This window comes from Balaenoptera musculus, chromosome 10, assembly GCF_009873245.2.
Source record: "Balaenoptera musculus isolate JJ_BM4_2016_0621 chromosome 10, mBalMus1.pri.v3, whole genome shotgun sequence".
Classification (NCBI taxonomy): Eukaryota; Metazoa; Chordata; class Mammalia; order Artiodactyla; family Balaenopteridae; genus Balaenoptera; species Balaenoptera musculus.
In genome coordinates, this window is record NC_045794.1 from 30145973 (window position 1) to 30169039 (window position 23067).

General features: G+C 33.6%; 1 protein-coding gene across 16 annotated transcripts in view; it reads right to left on the minus strand.

Moving 5' to 3' along the window:
- Positions 1-23067, minus strand: part of KIF21A (kinesin family member 21A) — a 175239-nt gene that overhangs the window by 49307 nt on the left and 102865 nt on the right. For 9 of the 16 annotated variants that reach the window (XM_036865506.1, XM_036865517.1, XM_036865516.1 and 6 more), the window contains exons 7-13: positions 21795-21910; positions 16740-16935; positions 16144-16333; positions 15491-15554; positions 10124-10327; positions 4930-4968; positions 711-801 (exon numbers count right to left, since the gene is read on the minus strand). In XM_036865506.1, coding sequence (XP_036721401.1) covers positions 711-801; positions 4930-4968; positions 10124-10327; positions 15491-15554; positions 16144-16333; positions 16740-16935; positions 21795-21910 — 900 coding nt within the window. The remainder of the gene's footprint in view (positions 1-710; positions 802-4929; positions 4969-10123; positions 10328-15490; positions 15555-16143; positions 16334-16739; positions 16936-21794; positions 21911-23067) is intronic. The other 7 variants (XM_036865512.1, XM_036865519.1, XM_036865511.1 and 4 more) reach the window with 1 other exon arrangement.

Here is a 23067-nt window from a genome sequence, read left to right on the forward strand (position 1 = left end):
AAATAGATAACTAGTGAGAACCTACTGTATAGCACAGGGAACTCTACTCAATGATCTGTGCTGACCTAAATGGGAAGGAAATCTAAAAAAGAGTGGATGTATATATATACATATAACTGATTCACTTTGCTGTACAGCAGAAACTAACGCAACATTGTAAAGCAACTATACTCATTTAAAAAATAAACAATAAAAAACAAACAAAAAAACAAAATCAGAGTTAGAATTTTTCTTCCTCCCTCAATATTATGAAGTGTACCTAGCCATATGACTTAATTTTGCCCCAGCTTCTATTATGGTGCTTTATATTTAATATGCACAATATAGTCTCAATGAATAAATGCAAAAAAAAAGAGAGAGACTGTGAGTATAAAGTACAAGAGCACAAAAATTTCACTTTTCATAAGTTAAAAATATCAATCCACAATTTTAAGGTTATTTTACAATAATTCTGTCTTAAATCAAAGAGTACTTCATCTCTCTTAGTATTCTATCACCCCATACACAATGCTTTCACAGTGCACAAGATTGTGAGTTGCTAATATTTAATAGCTCACATTTCTGAAGAAAAGAAGTCCTCAAGGACACAATTTAAAATGGATGTACGATAACCGAATCTCTTTTCTACGTATAAGTTAGTACAGTTATCAGCAACCAAGAACAACCTAATCCAGGGACTAAAACTTACAAGTTTATTCTCTCATACTTACAACTTCTAATTCATTGCTTTCTCTTTCTGAAATACCCTTTTCTTCTTTCTTCTCTTGGTCAGTGTCTGTATTATCCTCTTTACCAGCCACACTAAAAAAAAAAAAGAAGCAAAAGTGTATGACGTTAAAGTAGAGAGGAAAATTGTTCACTTTTTTTCTCCCAGATTTTTAAAAACCATCATTATTTTTTAAAACAAACTAGAAGAGATCATCATTTAACTTAGCAAAGTTATCATGTCTGATGCTTCAGAGGAAAATTGAAACTGCCATTCAACTCATAGTACAGTGATTTATATCAATGGAGAAAATCTTATTTTCTAGAAACACTGAGGAATAGATTATACCCTGGAGCATGACACCTGATGAGACAGCTAAGAACTAGTCACCATAACATTCAATCAACTAGAATGTAGGCAAATTAAATTCAATGGAAATAAAAAATATTTTTGTTTTCTCATCTAAATATATAAATTTTTCTCATCTTAATACAAAGATATAGAAACTGCATTTTTTATTAAAGTCCTAATACATTTAAGAATAAATTTAAAGATCAGAATACATCTGCCCACAGTAAGTTTGTCTATACCGGCTGCATCCATCACATTGTTCAGTCTCCCCTGGTAATAGAATAGTACAGGTTCTTTTCTCCTAGGTCGTACCTGTAGCACAGGGCTATTTCTCATAATGTTCTCAAAGAAATGGGTCTCTGCACATCAGAACGGTCTGAAGTTCTGCCTGACCCCTGATTGAATAGGAAATTCCAGGATCTGCCACAAGATTCACCATACAAATAAAAGCTTCCTCTTCAGGTATCAGTAGAGCAGCCCTAACTATTGATATATACTAATGTCACATAATGTTATAGCTAAACTAATTACTTCAGCCCTAGTGGCCATGAGAAAAAGAAGACTCTATAGTGAGCAAAGTTTTTACATAGTTAAATCACTCTGACCCTTCAGGGTTTAGCAACCACCATCAATTATGCACAGAAGTTACACTTCCATTCATTAGACTCCTACATTTTATCAAGCTAAATAATATTAAGAAAGTGAACTTTAAATGAATCTACATATGAAAATTTTCTTCTTGTGCTATAGTTAACTTTTTAAATCATTAAGAATAAGAAGAATACTTGAATAAAGCAATATTCTCCAAATAAAATTCTTCTAGAAAGAGCTTAAAATTTTTATCAGAATAACTTTATAACAGCTATCATTTCTTTCAGATATTCTGCTGCATTAAATAATTGCCCTAATACATGGACTTATTTTTAGCTTCTAGTTTAAAAAATTAATCTCATTTAGGCACTGGTATTATTATTAAACTCTAATGTTTAACTCTAGGTTCCAATTCTCAAAGACATTTCTGAACTCAGAACAAGATGAACACAAATATTTTTCCTTTGTAAGCACTTTTCAGAGTTCTTAATTTATGTTTATTTAGGTAATTATTTCTGTAATTTCTGTCTTCCCCATTAGACTGTAAGCCTCATGAGGGAAGGGATCATGTCTGTTTGGCTCAGCATTACATGCCCAGTACCCAAGGGATGTGCATAATAAATGTGCATGAAGTATTTGTTAAATATATTAATCTCTATGATTGTGCATGAGCACCTCTGTTTGGAACCTCTGCCTATGTGTCTCACACACTAATTATGTTGGAGTAGAATAGTACAAATTGAAAAATGCATAAAGATGCATGGAAGACAGCATATCTCTAGAGTGAGAAGAAACTACCAGTAGGAATATCAATAAAATCCTCTTAACTGGAGAGGAATCAAGTAAACTATAACAAGGTTCCGTGAGTTTGTTAAATCACTTGTTAGAGAAAAATGTTGAATATACTGAATGCCTATCTAACATCACTTGTATTATAATAGGACTGTTCATTTTCCATCATCACACATTTCAAGATGAAAATCTAGAAAGAAACTCCCCCTTCATCCAATCATCTGATTTAAAGGCCAGCACCATGTACTCAAGTAGTGCTATACTCGAGATAGGCCTAAGGCTTAAGACTAAGAAAGGAGCATGTGTTAGGAAAGATATCTCCCATCAGCATTTCTTATCCCCTCCCCTATGTAGTCTCCCTTCCTCACCTGCAACTCTGCAGCATACAATTTTTGTTATTGTCAGTTCCTTCATTACTTCAAGCTCCAATACAAATTCCTTTTTATTCAGGTTTATAGCCATACAACCACCTTGTTTCAAATACCTGACCTAACACACCCTCCTACACCCTCCAAGTCACCAGAATCCAACTTAACAAATATTATTTTCACTTATATATGAAGTTAACTCATGTATTATAAGCTGTTTGTGCCAATTCTGATGCAGAAAAATCAGCAGTTGTTAACTTTATATTATTAATTTACCTTTATAAATCACGTAAGGCTTAAGCTTTTAAAGTACACAATTTGATACTTTATGATTATTGTACAGCAAATATTCAAGTTTTCTTCAATAAAGTGGGGAAATTTTATATCTAAAATAACTATCTAAGCAGCAATGAAAAATATGTAAGTTGGCACTTTACATAGAATCAGAATCTTGGAGCTGGAAGGAACACTAGTGATCAAGTAATTTAAACCCTTTGACATTTGACAACCAATGTCAACATTTTTGTTGACAACCAAAAAAGAAACTGTGGCCTGGTGAAGCTTATCAACTCCAGGGGACTTAAAACCAGGTGTCATGACTCCAAAGCCAGTATTCTGGAATATTGCCTCAAAGTTCAGTTCACAGACAGAGAAGCATCAGCATCACCCAGGAGCTTGTCAGATATGTAGAATCTCAGGCTCCATGTAAGTCCTACTGAGTGAGAATCTTCATTTTATCAACACCCCAGGTTATCTATCTGCACATTCATGTTTAAGAAGCCCTGTCCTAGAACACCAAACAACTCTGCTTTTGTTATCTATTAGGCATCATATAAAAATTGGAGGCAAATGCTATTCATTAAGTATATTTAAAGGACTTAACTATTTTAAGGTGGGAAAATGTTTCCATTACACTACTTTAACTATGCATCTTATTTTAACCTTTCAAAATAGAAAATTTTTCACATTTTAATGCTCTAATTTAACTCCAATGATAAACATAATGTCCTAAATATAAACTAATTAGGTGAGTCCTAAGATGACCTACAGATAGAATTATATTTTAATTATGGAATTATATTTTAATTTAACTATATAATTAAAATATAATCCTAGAATAAATTATAGAAACCTTAGAATACTATGTAATATGTAGGATATAATTGTGGAATGTAAATTATTAAATAACTTAAAGAAAATATAATTTGTGGTTTCAGCTATTTAAAGTAAGAGATTAGTTTAACTAATTGTTGCACAGTAGAAGTTTTCAAAAGGCTTATTTTTAGTAAGAAATAAAATTATAATGTGATGCTTCTAAAATAGTTAATATTATTCTGAAACCAGTTTATTTTCTTAATCATTTTGATGCTGTAATCATGAGATGGTTAGAAAAATCTATAAAGAGAAGTTCTAATAAGAAGTAAAATACTACTTGATACTTGGTTAAATAATCATAATACTGAACGAATAAAATGCAAATTTTTATTATATTGGGAGTTCACAAGTAGTGCTTCTAAATTTTGCTCAAATTTCAAATGGAAAAAAAAGAGAAGATCCTGTTTTTGATGTTGACTTCAGATACATTTTAAAAGCAAAACTTGTTTTTCTAATTCAACCTTAAATATGCCTTATAAATCTGTAGTAAGGCCACAGTTTCCTTTTACTTTGTTGCCATTTTAATGTTGTTTTCCCAACAAAGATTACACAAAATAAGGAAGAGATGAGAATGAGCCCACCCATGACTTAGCATGTGCTGCAACAAAATGCGAATTCCCACCGAATTAATAATTCCCTGTCTGTTTACAAGTTTCCGAAAGGTATATTCTGAAAGTCAAAGGGTGGGGTTCTTGAGCCATTTTTAGCCATCAAAATTATGATAATCTATTCTAAATTCACATGAAATTCCTGAATTTTAATTCATATAACCACTGGCTTTTATTCTCAAAAAGTATTTTTTTATATTTTCAGTGTTTTTGTTAATTTTATAAAATCATCATTATTTTTAGGAGCACCAAGCTAATCTAGTCTGAAACAATCTATAATTCTACAGCATATATCCTTTTGAATGGCAACTAAGTATTTAAATGACATTTTAATAAAAAACCTGGGAAATATTCCAACCTTCTTTCTTCTCGATTGCTTTCCTCAAGTTTCTGTAGCCTTCAAAATCACGAGGCACAGTATTGGAAGGCCAAGCCAATGAAGGACAAACCAGACAGTAAAAAGCGAAAGTGATAAGAAGGTAAAAATGATACATGAGCTTGAAGACTTTAAAATAAATTTTAAAAGATATCATCAAAGGACAATACACAGTAAAAAGGCAATACATTTTGTATGAATAAAAAGTAAGAAAAACAAGCAGCATTACATCTAAGAAGAGTATATATAGACTATCAGTTGAAATTATTCAGCAGTAAAATGTACAGTCTCAATTTATAAAGTTGATAAACAGTAAGAGTATTTGGATGCCATTGCTTTTTTTAACCTGAAATGGATCAATTTTCTCAGCTTCCAAAAAAAAAGCCTACTTCCAATGATATCCTCTCTTCCTTGTAAACCTTTACAAAAGACCTTTTCATGGCATCATTAAAAGAGCTACAAAAAGTAATGCCTTTATACCATAATATGAAAATACCATTAATACTACATACTAGGATACTAATTTTTAAACTTGTTTTCTATTTCAATATACTACATGTGAACATCACTAAATCTAAAAAAAATTATATTTCAAAATTATACATGAAATGGTATTATGGTCAAATGAATATGATTGTTATGATATCAGTGGAAAACTGTAATTTTATTAACTGAAAATTAATATCACTGTACCAATTACTAGACTACCAAAAGGATATTTATAAGGCAAAGGTGGCAATAAAATGGGAAATGTAGTGCTTTCCATTAGTAAGATTATTTTTCAACCAGCAAAGTATGAGAAAAACTATAAATATGTATTTAAAAGCTTTAACATTTAAAGAATATTCAATACACAGAATTGGGAATCTTTACTCAATGGAATGTACTGAATACCAGTATCTCTCATGTAGACAAAAAGATAGATGTGTTAGGCTCTGATTAAGCATATAGCAATCTTGATATAGTACACTTCTGCCTGGATTCCAAAAAAAAAAAAATATTTTTTCAGAATCATCAGTATTTTAAAGTGAAGAGATTGAGTCTTAGTTATGAATTATTTCATCAAGGCAGTTCTCGTTTTAATTTTATAACATGATTTTTATTTGCTGGCCTGTGATTGTTTTTCACAATCGACTTTTATACTGCTATTGCAAGAAGAGACTGGCAATCTTTCTGAGAAAAAAATTCTGCAGAGTGATATTCACCAGAGATCAAAATGTCCAGTATAATGGCTAGAAAAGGGTAAGAAAAGCCATCGCCTAAGAAATCTCTGTGTTTCTAGACTTTCAACCTGACACCACTAAATACAAATATAATGCAGTCTGATGAATGAGTGAATTTTTTACAATGCAAGTCATTTAAAGCTAGATATCCAAAAATATGGGGATTAATGTATGAATGGTAAATTTTCTTTATCCATATACACCAAAAAAAGTAAAAAAAAAGTCTAATCTAGGCTTATACTGATGATAATGAGCTATAATGACTCAAAGGATATGGTTCCCTGGCAAAAAACCCAAATTTTCTATTTTCAACATGAAGAAATTTTGTTTACCTTACACTAGAGAGCTATATTAAAACATATGGATAATGTGAGCTAATAAGTAGATAAACTTTAGGTGCCTTCCCAATTGTCTCTTTAAAAAAACACTGCAATCAATAGTTCCAAATGACAGTAGAGGGGCAGAGATATAAACTAATAATCTGATATTTCTCCATAATTTAAAGGAGTTCAGTCTTTATTTCATTTAGTTCCATTTATAATACCTCTTCCATAGTTAAATGGGGGGGGATGACAAATCTTGCTAACCATTCTAACATTTGTGTAACTAAAAAAAATAGGCAATGTAGTCTATTCGATTATTCTTCCTTATTTTCTTACTACCTACACTTTTGGATTGTTTTACAGCTCAACAGAAAATAAGCACAGAAAGGAAGAAGAGCCAACCTTTAAACCACACATCTTAGCAATTGGTTGTAGTTTAGATAAAGACTTTGACAAGAGGGTGAAAATTTCATGTAAAACAGGACTTATGGCATCCTCCTTGAACACAAATGAAGCTTCTGACATAAAAATGATACAGTTGCCACTACACCAACCAACACTTAGTGTCAGAGGCCCTGTAGTCACTACAACCAAAGGCTAACAGCACAAAACAAAGTAAATTAAAAGACATGGAGCTTCTAAAGAATTTGTGGATTCAATGGGAGAAACAGAAGTAGCTATGAGAACTGGGACAGCTGAGCAAAGCTGAACCCAAAGGCCAAAGAACCTAGTGGCAAGACGGGAATAAAGACACAGACCTACTAGAGAATGGACTTGAGGATATGGGGAGGGGGAGGGGTAAGATGTGATAGGGTGAGAGAGTGGCATGGACATATATACACTACCAAATGTAAAATAGATAGCTAGTGGGAAGCAGCCGCATAGCACAGGGAGATCAGCTCGGTGCTTTGTGACCACCTAGAGGGGTGGGATAGGGAGGGTGGGAGGGAGGGAGATGCAAGAGGGAAGAGATATGGGAACATATGTATATGTATAACTGATTCACTTTGTTATAAAGCAGAAACTAACACACCATTGTAAAGCAATTATACTCCAATAAAGATGTTTTTTAAAAAAAAAAAAAGGGTGACAAAAATCTTCCCTACACTATTTAATTTTTTTTCTTCATGAGGTTACTGCCCAAATTTTCAATAGTTGGATTAATGCTTCCTCTTTCAAAATTACAAATATCCCTAGAGGAATTTTATTAGTTATAAGTCATTTCCACTGGAATGAGTTCCTTTCTTTAGTCAGATGGCTTTGTTTCCAACTTTGAATTTAAGGAGATGAGAGAAGAAAGTAGATGATTTTGAAACTGGGAGTACTTCGGGCTAGGGAAGAATTACATGAGAACTGACCTCATAAGGGAGGAATGGATCAAGGTAGCATGGGGACACAGAAGGTCAGTAGGTAGGAATAAGAGAGAATGGCTAAGGCAGAAATTCATATTTTCCCCCAAAGTTTGGTCTTCATTCATGGAAGGGAAACGAAGTTTCTTTCCCCTATTTTCCTTTTCCTATTCCCTTTTGAATTGCTCTTACCACACTATAGAATGAGTAAATATCATTTCATGTGAGTGAGTTGGGAAACCTGGACATTATGTATTTTTAACACTTTCTAGAGAAAAATTAGTTCCAAGTTCCAAACAATTTTAAATTGAACTTACTTACTATATATGAAAGGTTGAGGTAGAACCAAATTTTGCAATGTTCTCTTTGATAAATAAAATAAGTAAATATGAGGCATGTAATACAACTTAACCAGAATCAATACATCCAAACAGAAGCTACTGCCTCCATAGAGTTCCTGTAGAAGACTAATCACTAACTTCAGTAAAGCTGCTGTCATTCTAAACACTTTATTATGTTTTGTTTCAACAAAAACTCTTTATTATTTTTTGTTTCAACTGTAGCAAATCCTTTGGCTAAAATGAGAGCTTACCAATATTTTTAAAAAAGAAATTTACATTACATACAGTTAAAAGTTATTGGTGATAAATGAAATGCTTTATCAAGCTGAGTAAAATAGTACTATTTATCAGTCAAAAACCTTACAACCCTGCATTGTCACAGAAATAACCTGCATCAGAGGTATAAATTTAGGGTACCTATGATCACTATAAAAACGTCCAAAGAGCCTAGGTTTCTATTGGGATCCCCATCTGTTTTTTATAATTCATACCCAACAGGTGATTATGGTAACATCTCTAAATTTACCTCAAAAGGAAAGAGCAGAATTAGCTCATGACCTTGTGAAATATACCCTTGTTTATCCTTACTTATTATTCATGAACACAAACCACCTACACCTTTAAAAACAAGTCATACCATTTCACATTTTGACCAACTACACAACTGAATTTTACAAATAAATGATAAGTCATGTGCAGAAGTCTCATTTTCATTTCCACAGTATGTTGGGTCAAACCAGTTTTGATAATTCTGTGAACACTGTTACAGTTTTAATTGTCCTGCATAAGAACTAATTATATATTTCTTAATGCTGCCATAATCAGCCATCCATGAGCAACATCTTTTAAGACATTAGTATCTTAAGAATGCAATTTCAATTGCAGTGTCTCCTAACCCATAGATGTGCAACTCCTTGTTTTAATTATTCTAATCAGTCCTTTTTAACTCAAGGACAAACAGCAGAATTAATTTGGAGAGTTTAAACCTCTAATAGCTTTGGTCAACTGACTATTCAAAGAAGAAATGCCTGGTTGTCAAAATAAATTTCTAAATAAACTAAGCAAAGCAGCAGCTAGACTAAATGTCAATAGTAATTCTAAAAAGTGCACCTCCATAACAAGCTATTTGACAAATAAGATATCTTTTCCCCCTTTGGAATATCTAGCCAAAAATGCTTAAAATTAATTTGACTGGTATGTTCAAAATATATTCTACGTAAGTAATTTGACTGCACCATGGAATCAATATGTAACCATGTAAACAATTTATGAGGTTTTAACCACTCACAGATTACAAGTGGTCATATTTTAATTTTCCTCCTCTTCTTTGCATCCAGTTGATTTCAGAGGGAGATATTACCAGGATGCAAGGAAAAGGAAGCCTAGAACAGCGGTGAAAAGCTGAGTAACTCCTTGTTGGAAGAGTCAGAAAGCCTGAAATAACATAAATAACTTTCACATAATCAAATTAGAGCCCGCAGAAAATACTTAAGAGACCAAATGATATTAAATGACAGTCTGATGAATTAGTTTAGCCTTTAGTTAAACTAATCTAGACAGGAAGCAGAATATATCAATGAGACTATTTAATTGTATTAGAAAATGGAAAAAAATGAAAATATTGAGTAATGGTAGAACAAGCTTTGCAGAAAAGATGAATGGAATGCAAAAGCAGCTATTTGAAAAAATAATAAAATAATTTCTAATAGTAATTTTACCTTGTCATAGTCTAAATAAAATTCACTACCATATTATTATAAATAATTTTTTTACATACAAGTAGAGATAAATCTTTAAAAGTATATAATTATAATTGTCACCTATGTTAAATGACATTTCACTTATTAATATACTTATGAGGCTATGTATACTCATTGCAATTGCAAATTAAAATATCCTGAAAAGTAATTAGCAGTATAGCAGTGATTTTATAGCACTACCTTTTTTTCTTCTTCTTTTCTTTCCTTTTCAGCTTTTCTAAATCCTTCTTAGCTAGATCTATAATCTCAATGGTCTCTTTGTCTGAGGATAGTATAGTAGGAGAGAAAGCTGATGATCCACTGAAGTATGGCGATCTTGCTGTGGCTCTTGTCAAGTTTTTTCGAAGGTTCTCATTCACTGCTTCACTTTCTAATAATTTTGCCCTAGTGAATAAAAATATATTTAAGTTGGAAACATTTTATTATTGTGGTAAATAATACTTAACATAAAATTTACCTCCCTAACCATCTCTAAGTGTACAGTTCTAGAGCATAAAGTACACCCACACTGTTGTGCAACCATTGCCACCATCTACCTTCAGAACTTTTTCATCTTCCCCAATTGAAACTCTGTACCCATTAAACACTAACTCCATTCCCCTCTCCTCCCAGTCCCTAGCAACCACCATTCTACCTTCCATCTCTGCAAACTTGACAACTCTAAGAATAAACAGGGAACATTTTAAATGAGTTGTTTTGCAAGCTAAAAAGTTTCCCAAAATGTATTTCAACATTGCTACAAAGTATGGCTTTTTTAACAAATGTGTTCACAAACATTAGTGTTTAAGATATTTTTAAAATTTCCTGATTAAATAATTGTAAATTTGAAGTAACACTCTTAGTGCTCAAAAGTGCCAGTGATAATTAGATTACTTGCATTCTGGTCAATAGGCACTAGTTATCCTTGCTCTGTAAACTCATCTTTGAAACTTAAAATGTGCAAGCAACATGGTTCCCTTCCTTCCCGTTCCTCATTCATCATGCTATAATAACATTTCCAAATCTTTGTAAGGAATAGTTAGTCAAACTTGCCCCTAACTTGCTGAAAGATATCTGGCTCCTGAATATGGCATGGGAAAAGATGAAATCTCCAAGGAAACCTGAGTTTCATAATTAAAAACATTCTTTTGTTTGCTCAAGCGGTCCTCATAATGACAGGAAAATAATGTATGTGCTGTCAGTAATAACACTGAATGATAAGATCCTAAAAGAGCCTGGATTCTTGAGACTACAAGGGATTCAGAGAGTCCTCTAGGCCAGTTCCTTTAGTCCATTTGATTTAAACCATAAAGAACACAATTATCTACTTCAGTATAATAAATTTCCCAGGTCAATTTGGCACAAGGGTGATTGAGACAGGGTTATAAGGAGAAAATACTACCTACTGTCTCTGTCTCAAAACTATATTACTAAGCGCTTTTGCCATATGTTCAAATGTTTCAGAGGAAGGTGCTAGATTATTTGCAACTACTGAGCTCTAGAAGGCACAGTCAGCTCTGTGTTTTTTCACTGCCTACCAAAATTATTCATGACACTGTTGAAATCAACTAGAGACAGAATATACACAAATCAGTGAATATATGTTACAAATAAGTGTCTTATATATTCTTTAATGAAATTGTTTTACTTTATATTTGGTGTTGCAACAGTTACAATGTTTTAAAATGGTTAAATAGCTGTGTACAAACTTTTAAGTTAAATGATTTCAAAATTATTTTAAAGAAAATTCTGAATATAATGCTGTCATTTTTTAATAAGAGGGCAACCTAAGTATAAAAACTCAGCTTAATGATAAAAACTCAAAGTCAAAATTTACACTTTTCTATATTTTCAATATCTAGCACAAAGCCTGGGTACATAATAATGAATGTTAATAATGAATGAAGGGGACTTCCCTGGTGGCCCAGTGGTTAGGAATCTGCCTGCCAATGCAGGGGACACGGGTTTGATCCCTGGTCCGGGAAGATCCCACATGCTGCGGAGCAACTAAGCCCATGAGGCACAACTACGGAGCCTGAGCTCTAGAGCCCACACACCACAACTACCGAGGCTGCATGCCACAACTACTGAAGCCCACGTGCCTAGAGCCCGTGCTCCACAGCAAGAGAAGCCACTGCAATGAAGAGTAGCCCCGCTCGCCACAACTAGAGAAAGCACGTGCGCAGCGACGAAAACCCAACACAGCCAAAAATACAAATAATAAATAAATTAATTAATTTTTTAAAAAAGACCCTTTTAAAAAAAATGAATGAAAATATAAATTAGCTATCAATTAATGACCTGTTTTTAATTGGCTCATTTATATAATAATCAGACAATTTGTGTTTGATTATTACCTGATTTTAAAAGTCTGCATTTGGTAAGGGCATATTTTTAATGCTTCTTCCGTCCTGGTGCTAATAAAGGCTGAAACCTTTAGGGCTCACCTCCAACTCCACCAACCCCACACTACATTAGTAGGTCCTACTTTTTGTATGGGCTGTAGAGATAACATCTCTCTCTTTGCCTCTCCTTCTCTTCCTACTCACCCAACCACACATTTGTTGCTGTCTGCATTTCATTTAATAGGAGACCAAGCAGTGAGGCATGAGGGGAAGTACACAGACTTCCTTGGGAAGGAATAAACTGAGGTTTGCATCTCAGCTTTTTCACTTACTGAATCTCATCTCAGCTTTTTCACTCACAGAATCTCTAAATCCTCCATTAAAAGGAGATGAAAATATATACTTCCCTAGGATGGTTATGAGGATGATGATACAATGAATTTAAAACTCACCTGACTAATAATGTTTTAAACAAATAATAACTATTCTTATCAAAAAGTTGGAAACAATATAATTATCTAACGGTAGGGGATTAGATAAATAAATCAATTACAATCCATGAGACAGTACTCATGGAGCCATGCAAAAACCATGTTAGAAAAATATTTAATAACATTGAAATATGATCCTAATATCTTGTCACATTTCAAAGAATAGATAGCAAAGCAATACACACACCCTGATACAAATTTTGCTAAAGTATGCGTTGAAAAATTATTGAAGAGATACACCAAAATGTTAACATCAGTTCTTGGAATGGTGAGAATATGGATGATTTTAACTTTTTAAAAACTTTCCTATATTTTCAGAAATTTCTACAAAAATTTTAAACTCCAGAAAACTAAGATTAATTAGTGACTATTATCATTTCACAACAAATAATGTGATGTGTAAATTTATTAAAAGGTAATGAGTATTATTTTATAATTAAAATGATAAGACTTAAAATATAAACATTCCCATGTAGCAATACATTTACATAATTTACATTAAGTTTAAGTAGCTGTGAATGAATGTCTTCCTAAGAGAAAGTATTGATTAAAATATGGATTGGAGTAGAATTTGGTAGATGAAACAGAATATGAGAACTTGGACCTAAATAATAATATGTTAGACCTTTACAGTATTTTTCAATTTAATAGTTTTTACATCCTGTTGTTTTATTTGAGCCCCATAATAACTCTTTGAGACTAGCAGGTATTACCTCATTCTTACAGATAAACACTAAAGATCAAAGATGTTAGGTAATTTGCCCAAGGTCATATACTTAATAAACAGAAGCTTAAAAATTTCAATGCAGGTAATTCAATTTAAATTCAAAGCTCATTTATGTTTATCCCATATGTAAATTATTTTTACATTATAAATTACAATCCTGAGATCCAAGAAGACTACACTTTATGAGTGGGACAAACTGAATAAAAGAGCCATTGAACAAAAGTTGGGAAAGTGGAAAAAGCTATTAACCTATACCACGAAAGATTTGATCACTGACTGAACTCAAGGCCTAAGAGTCATCATTGTTCTCTAGATGGCTTAAAGAATAGTCTTAACTCAAGAACTTGAAGAAGAAAGATATTAGATGCTCCTTTTAGCTACTAGAAGGAATGGAAATGATTCAGTCAGTTTTCTAGGAAATAATGACACTAGTCAAGCCATTCATCAAATAGCGAGATCAAGCTTAGATATGGTCTTAGAATAACATGATGGAAGAGAGGAAATCAAGCCCAAGAACCAGAGTATGGAATCAGCCTTAACAATTGACCAGTGCCAAGAAAATAAAAAAAGATAAAAAGAAGCAGACTAGGAGGAGGAAAAGAATCTTTAGGAACTAAAAGACAGAGATATTAGTTTTGTCTGAAGGAATGGTAAAGATGGGGTCTACAGAGTCAGGAAACAACACTGGAGACTGGTCAGAGGACAAGTTTTTGGCAGTAGGCAGGAAAGAGCACTGCCAACACAAGATGGAAACTACAAGTCCAGTTTGGCAGCTGACCAGAACTACAACCTAAGGTCCCAAAGGTCTCCATCAAAAAGGTAAAGTTTGGAAATATATAAACAGAATAGAAGTAATAGTTATTTGAGTAACTTCATCTATTGCTACATCAGATGTTTTCTCACTGGTTTTTACTTTTTGAAGCTTTTAAGGGACCTGGTGTGCCTTACGGAGGCAGAAACAGTACAAATACTACTGATCTCTGTTTAAGAATCCTTAGAATAGCCAGAGGAAGAGAGAGGGAAATAGAACACAAATACAAGACAGAGAATTGTTAGGGTAGCTGTGAAAGATAATCTCTCACTTGGTTATTTTCTGCAAATGGATAGCAGAAGTGAGATCTGAGCTATTTAGATACTCCCAATGGAGCTGACTGTAGTTTTACTTCAAGAGAAAGCAGCTCAGCCATCAGGGCAAACCATGGAACCTGAAAATATTATAGAAATGATTAGCGTCCCTGATCTACTTTCTGACCCCTATTCTCCCAGTCTGTGCTCAGTGGTCCCTGATCTACTTTCTGACCCCTATTCTCCCAGTCTGTGCTCAGTGGTCCCCCCCAGATTCCCACACCAGGCATGGGTGTTCTATTTACTGATTTCTGTCATTCCATTTACTACATGTGACTATTTATGTAAGTTGACCCACCTAGACTGTGAACTCCTTGTTTATGTCTTACTTGTTCAGTCCATGGCATGATGCTTGGCATACAGTGAGTATTTGCAATATGTGTGTGAAATGTGGGTGATGAATGAGCCTTTGTATGTACCAGAGAGGCAGGCAAATTGGTAGGGATGCAATGACTCACACATATAGAATAGCTGAAGAAATATAAGGGAACAGGAGTAATGGGAGATTTTAAAAATTAGAGATGACTTATTGATGTTGACCATTCCCAAATGGTGGGTGAAGAGGCACAGGGAGGTAACTTCATCGACATCAATTATGCCTGTTGTTATATGAGGTTAGGTAAGCTTCCAATTAAGGGTATAACAACAAGAGCAGGAGGATAAACCAGGAAGATAATGTGGGAAGAGGAAAGTAGTTTGTGACATTATGTTCCCATATGTTCTGTTATAGGCAAGTACCTATTCCCCTAAAGTTAACCTGACCAAAGGGCTGAAATATCACTGTGAATAGTTACTACAAAATAAGCCCAACAAATAGCAATAATACTTCACTGCAAAACCCAAACTACATGCATTATATATTACAGAACGTGAACTGTACCTGAGATCTTCAATTTCTTTAATATAATTGTGAATCATATTACTAATCTCTTCATTCCCTTCACCTGCAAGATAAAATAAGGAAAGGGGGAGAGGGATAAATTAGGAGATTGGGATTGACACACACACACTACTATATATAAAAATAGATAACTAATAAGAACCTACTGTATAGCACAGGGAACTCTACTCAATACTCTGTAATGACCTATATGGGAAAAGAACCTAAAAAAGAATTAATATATGTATATGTATAACTGATTCACTTTGCTGTACAGCAGAAACTAACATTGTAAATCAACTATACTCCAATAAAAATTAATTTAAAAAAAATTTCCTTTAAAATTCAACAGAACAGAATGAGAGAAAAAACAAAGTTATAGAAACAGACAATAATGCTTTGAAACATAATTTAAACAGCAAATTTCCTGCCCTTAATTACATGAGCAGAAAGTAAGATAATATGATGAAGCATAGGGCATATTTTGTTTCTGTAAGAATGTATTACTTACAAATTAAGTATTAATTTAAAATCAGATTGTATACACAGAGATTGACTTTTTCACTTCAAATATTCCACAAAATTAACAAACATGAAGAATATTTCCTGCTCTCCAAAAGTAATCCCCCACTCATCCCACCCTACACACATACCTGCTCTGGCAAGAACTTGGTTGGCCTGATCACTAACAAGCTGTGTGATTCTGGTCCTCAATACATCCACCGTCTCTTGCATGGCTTTAATTCTTACACGCAGGTTGTTATTTTCAGTCTGTAGCATAGCATTCTCATGAAACATATCATTGATGCTTTCCACACCCTCCTCGTCGATTATTCTTTTACCCTAGAAAAGAAAAATATTTCCCTGTTGGTTGAGAAGTTTTAAATACACAAGAGTTTTGTTAAAGGATACTGCAGGATTATGCAATTCTACAACCAAGAGCCCTTTTGTCTTAACAGCCTCAAGGCAAGAGATCCTTTTCCCTCTACTACATCTCTCCTTTGAGCATTTGTCACTAAAGAATCTGATTGGGAAGGAAGTCTTTTGAAACAAGAGGCTGGTCAGGTTGTTAGACTGAACATTATTAAAGGCACATGGAAAACTAGAGAATTCTACCTCCAAAAGGAAAGATGCCCCCACTATGACAGAGAAGAGACTCCAGAGATATATATGTGCAAGCCATCACAAAAAGGTATCGTTGTGTACACAAAATGTATCACAAAATGCAAAGTCAAAACCATTAGCTTACTGTTTTGTACTCCATAAGCTCCATCTGAAGTCGTGTGATCTCACTACGGAGCGCATTGATCTGCTGACTAGCTCTGTCCTGATTGACCATCACCTTGTTCTTGATATTTCTAGCTCGATTGGCATATTTCAGGGTATTTAAAGTTTCCATAAAATCTCTGTCTGAAGGGCTGACACATGCTATCATGATTGTTTGGCTGAAAGTTACAAAAAATAATTAGGTTTACAGATAAAAGCAAATAAAACACTGAAATAATCATTTTAAAATTCCCGCCTTTTGAATAATATCTCTCCTTCAAGATACCAAAAGATTGACATTACTAACTTAAAAATAAAGGCAAATTTATAAGCCCCAATGCTTTAAGACTATCTTAAGGAAAAAGATTTTGTTTACTTGGCTAAAATTGGGGAAAATGAATTTATATTATCCTTTTTTGACTCATAATACCATATACTCATAATACAAGTGCATATATTTATTTCTCACCTCTTTACAAAATTTTTTGAAGCAATATACATAGAGTAATTCTAAAATTTAATCTATAATATGACATGTTGAAATTCAAAAATCATTGCTTTCATTATCTACTTAATATTTCAGGATTTTATTTTTAAATTTGTATTTATTTTTGGCTGCTTTGGTTCTTCGTTGCTGTGCGCGGGCTTTCTCTAGTTGCGGCTACTCTTCCATGCGTGCGCAGGCTTCTCATTGCGATGGCTTCTCTTGTTGTGGAGCACGGGCTCTAGGCATCAGGGCTTCAGTAGTTGCAGCACGCGGGCTCAGTAGTTGCGACATGACGGCTCTAGAGCGCAGGCTCAGTAGTTGTGGCGCATAGGTAGTTGCTCCACAGCATGTGGGATCTTCCCGGACAAGGGCTCTAACCTGTGTCCCCTGCACTGGCAGGCAGATTTTTAACCACTGTGCCCCCAGGGAAGTCCCTATTTTAGGATTTAAATTTTTTTTTTTATTTAATCACTTGCATCCTGATTTTTTATTTCAACAAAAAATTTTACACAAAATCTTATCACCTGATCAAGAAAAGTATTTAGTATACCCATATGTTTCACAATATGAAACGTCATTTGTGACTGACTGTCAAAGTTTCAGAGTTTCTGGCTAGATTACACAGGAAAAATGGGAAACATTATTTTATCGTCATGATCAATTGCTTTACCAACTGAAGAATAGGATAATAAAATGCTTATTATGCCTAAGCTATTTCTGTCAATGAAAAAGACGTGGAGAGTCTAATGGGCACTTGCACACTAACAGTTAAGGAGCTAATTTACCCACCCTGGTAGGAAATTTACACCTATCAATTCTAATCTATAGCCTCCTAGCTTCCTGCTTCCACTCCTGCGTTCTCCCAATAATATCAACACAGCACTCATAGTAACATTTTTATTTTCTTATTTTTTTTTTTTAGTATTGTCAAGCTTTATTTTTACTCATTGTAGATGTGTAGTAATGTCTCTTTTTTTTTAATTTTTAAAATTTTTATACAATTTTTAAAGGTTACTTTCCATTTACAGTTATTACAAAATTTTGGCTATATTCCTCATGTTGTGCAATATATCCTTGAGCCTATCTTACATCCAACGGTTTGTACCTCCCACTCCCCCACCTCTATATTGCCCCTCCCCGCCACTGGTAACCACTAGTTTGTTCTTTATAACTGTGAGTCTGCTTCTTTTTTGTTATATTCACAGTTTGTTGTATTTTTTAGATTCCACATAAGTGATATCATACAGTATTTGTCTTTCTCTGTCTAACTTATTTCACTTAGCATAATGCCCTTCATAGCAACCCTTTTAAAAGGGGTCCCATTCCACCTATCTTTATTCCTTTGTGAACTCTTACTCATCCTTATTTACCCTTACTTTTACTATTATTCAAGATTCAACTCAGAGATCATCTAGTCCAAGAATCCAACCCTGAGTTTGGCTGTACTCTTTCTCTCTGCTTCCTCATACCCTTTGCATACCTCTTTTTCATTGATTATGATTATATTGAAATTTTATAGATCCAAACTCTTAGATACTAAACTCCTAGAGGACAAGGATCATCAAATATTTTTTATTCATCAGACTACTTTGTACAACACAATATTTGGAACATATTAGGTCATTACTATTTGTTTGTGTTACTTGGAACATATTAGGTCCCTAATAATTGTTTGTATGTCGTGCATATATTATATTTATTTATTTGAAGTCAGAAGTTAAGATAATTCATGCATCTCTGTTGATGAAGAAGATAAGGTAATCCAGTGAGAGTGATGATTATGGATACTGATTAGAGGATAGGACTACTGAAAATGTTATCCCCAGTCCAGTGCCAGTCTGGCAAATTCATGACAAGTACAGAAATTAAGAGTAAGCATTTTGGCAACTTTTACAACATTTGAGCTTGCTGTAATCAATGAACTCATTTCACTGAATAGAGTACAGACCAGTTCAAGTATTTTCAAACTCATATAATGGGACAAGCTGAGTATAGTCATGTTCAATATCAACCTGGGAAGTGGGAAGGAGGAGAACTCTCCCTTATTAAAAATATTTTGAGGGCTTCCCTGGTGGCGCAGTGGTTGAGAATCTGCCTGCCAATGCAGGGGACGCGGGTTCGAGCTCTGGTCTGGGAAGATCCCACATGCCGCGGAGCAACTAGGCCCGTGAGCCACAACTACTGAGCCTGTGCGTCTGGAGCCTGTGCTCCGCAACAAGAGAGGCCGCGATAGTGAGAGGCCCACGCACCGCGATGAAGAGTGGCCCCCGCTCGCCGCAACGGGAGAAAGCTCTCGCACAGAAACGAAGACTCAACATAACCAAAAATAAAATAAATAAATTTTAAAAAAATAAATAAATAAAAATATTTTGAGAAGTATTGGGATCAAGTGCTTAGAAGAATAGTGAAATTAGGAATGAGAGGAGCTAAGACCTACTGTATAGGAAAAAGTTCACATATTAAAACCCAAATGATACAAATTTCAAGAATAGTTATGTTTATGAAAAAAAAAATTTTAATGAAAGTTGTTTATTTTTATATAAAACCATAACTCTCTCTTAAAGGAAACCATATAATTTAAATATATTAGGGAGTTTCCTGGTGGTCTAACAGTTAGGATTCGGCACTTTCACTGCTGTGGCCCAGGTTCAGTCCCTGGTTGGGGAACTGAGATCCCACAAGCCATGCAGTATGGCCAAAATAAACAAACAAATAAATAAATAAAGTTATTTATCTTATATATTGTTATATCATATTATATTATACATTAGGGAGGAAATACATTACAATGTTAACAATAGTTACTTACAAGTAATAGAAATACAGTTGATTTTTATCATGTTTTATATTTTTCTGTATTTTTCTGAATTTTTGCTATAAACTTTTAAAAATGTTACATTAAACATTATAAATGTATAAAAGCCAGCTTGGTGTTTTAAAAAATCACCAAACTGTACACATAAATATATGCAGCTTGTTTCCATAAATATCTCTGATTTAATTTTTCTTTTAAGAGAAATTTGTACAAACATCACAACATGAAGGAATTTTGTTTTCCAATGCTTATGCAAAGTTTAATGCTTTTGAACTAGGCGTTCAATCTCACAATTTTAAGCAGGAATCGAGGGTCACTGAGAATAAGAGGCGTTACCACTAGATAGAAAATGGGTGAGGAACATCTGAGACTCTTTAGCTATAGCTTAGATAAAACTCAAGAGGGATTCAAAACCCACAGTGCAAATATCTTAGATTGTTACAGGGCAAGCAAACTCTCAGAAATACTGAAGTATTCAAAAGTATTGACACTTGTAAGGGGAAGACGTTTACTATCTCTGCTTTGTTATAAAACGAAGCTGTATTATAAAGCTAAGAAATAAACACAGGAAAAGACTACAATTTAACAAACTTTAAAAATTTATATTTGGCTTAAAAAACAAAAATTTTTGTCCTGTTATAATAAGACCCAGATTGATATTGAAGGTCAGAATGAAAATATAGACCAGAAGTAAGAAATACGTAACAGTGGAAGCAATACAAAGGATATGCTAGAAGACAGATGAGTTAAGACAATGCCAATATTATATGAAAAGAAGGAATATCAAAATGATACTCTTGAATTCTATAAATCAAAACTTTATTTCTAAATCCATCCAACTTCAGACCTAAATAAATTTAACATTATCAAAATTCTTTGAATAATAGTTGTTCAAAAAGAAAGTCTGCAAGTTTAATTTTACAGCATCTAATGATCATTTTACAGCACCCAATGATCATTTTATAGCATCAGTAAACATGATGTTAGACCGTTGAAAACACTGTAAAATAGATTCACTGTAGTTGTGTGTAACTTGTTGAACTGTGCTATGATTGAATTTAAATGCCAAAAAAGTTACCACTTTTAAAGCCAACATTCTGATGCTTATAAAAAGGAATGCATTACCAAAAGAATACATTTAGCTGATGAAACATATCAGGATGATGCAAAGTACAGAAAAGGAGGAATATCAGTGATTCTGGCAAAGTTAATAACCAGCAATCACCCTATATTTCATTCAATTAACATTTTAAATTTTTTTCTCAAATGTAAAAAAATCTTTAATTTTTAGAAGACTTTGTAAAGAAAATCAATAATATTTAAATTACTTTTTAATTACTTAGAAGACAGCATTTACTTTTCAACAAAATTTTATTAGGCATCAAATATGTGCCAAGCACTTAAAACTGAAACAATGGTATAGAGAAAGAGCACATGCCAAGGATTTCATTTATAAGCTAAGTGACTGAATAAATTACTTAACCTCTCTGGATTTCAATTTCCTTATTTATAAAATAGGAATAATAACACCTGCCTCAAGAGGTGTTATAAGAAATATGTGAAATAACAACATGCAAAAGCACTCACACATTTGAGGCACTTAATAATTATTAGTTCCTCATCCTATTAATTTGCTTTACAGTAAAAACAGTTCTTATAAATCACTTTACAAACTTATTTTAAAAATAATGAATAACTGAAATTCAGGAATATGGAGGATAAACACTTATGCATACCTATTACCCCCAAGAGAATCCTGCAGTAGTCTTGTCAGCTTAGAATCTCTATAGGGAACATGAGTGGCCCTCTTGCTCTTGTCTCCCAATGCACTTATTACATTGCCAAGTGCCAACTAAAAGAAAGAGAGAGAAAAAAATGATAAAAATTTACTAATTATAACACTTTTAAATAATGAAACCTTATAGAAAATAATATGAAGCCATGGCAGAATTGAGAACATTTGTGTTTGGTTTTGTTTTACATTTGTATTTTCAAATATAAAGTAAACTTGGAGCTTTCCACATAACTACTAAAAACTGACACCACTCAAAATTTAATGCCATATATATACCCATAATTCACAAATACTTAAACTTCTATGCAGAGATTTTCTTTAGAAATAGAAATGTTATAAGATTGATGACTTCTGACCATTCCTAGTATTACCAGAGCATCATGTTGTATACCCCACAAAACTGCCAATTCATATTGCAAATTCTTCTCCTCAACTCAATGAAGAAACAAATTGTTTGCTAGTTTAACAGTTTCATAAACTTTCTTGTTGTACTATAGCTTCCTCATGGGAAAACAAAATTTCCTTTAACCACAATAAAAATATCAGTATGATATCTCTGAACAAGGTATTCCTAATGCAAGTATAGCCACACTTAGAAATTCAATGAATCTAAGAAATTCAATGAATCTATGTGCTAAGCATCCAATATTTTAAAAACTAAGTCAAATTACAGAACTGTTTAGTCACTCCTCCTGCCACACCCTACTACTTTTCCTACCGTCACTGAACCAGCACCTACAGCATAAGCATTTTCCTAAATGCTGGTCACACTCGCCTTCAGTAATGCAAAACCATGTCTTTGTTATAGCCAATGGATCCTGCAGCGAGTGCATCAGCATCACACTGTCTTAGGCCCCCTTTTCCAGAGTCTGCAATTTTAACCACTGGCCACACTGAATGAACCTCTACCACGTGTCTGAACATGCTTCAATAGCCTGAACAGGAAAACAGAGCAATGCCTTTTGTCTTTTCCGGACAGCACAAATGTAAATACCACCATGATTTTATCTCCTAAGATATTCAAAACAATACACAAAGTCCAGGATCCTGGTCGCTCACTTCTTTTAACACATATTCAACTATATGGTGGGAGCATCAAGATGGGTAGTTGGGAAGGCTGGCTCTCTCTAATCAGTCTCAGTTGATAATTCCCCCACAGAAGGGTTGCAATCATATAAAAGTAAATATTGGGCAATAAACAAAAAAATGACCAT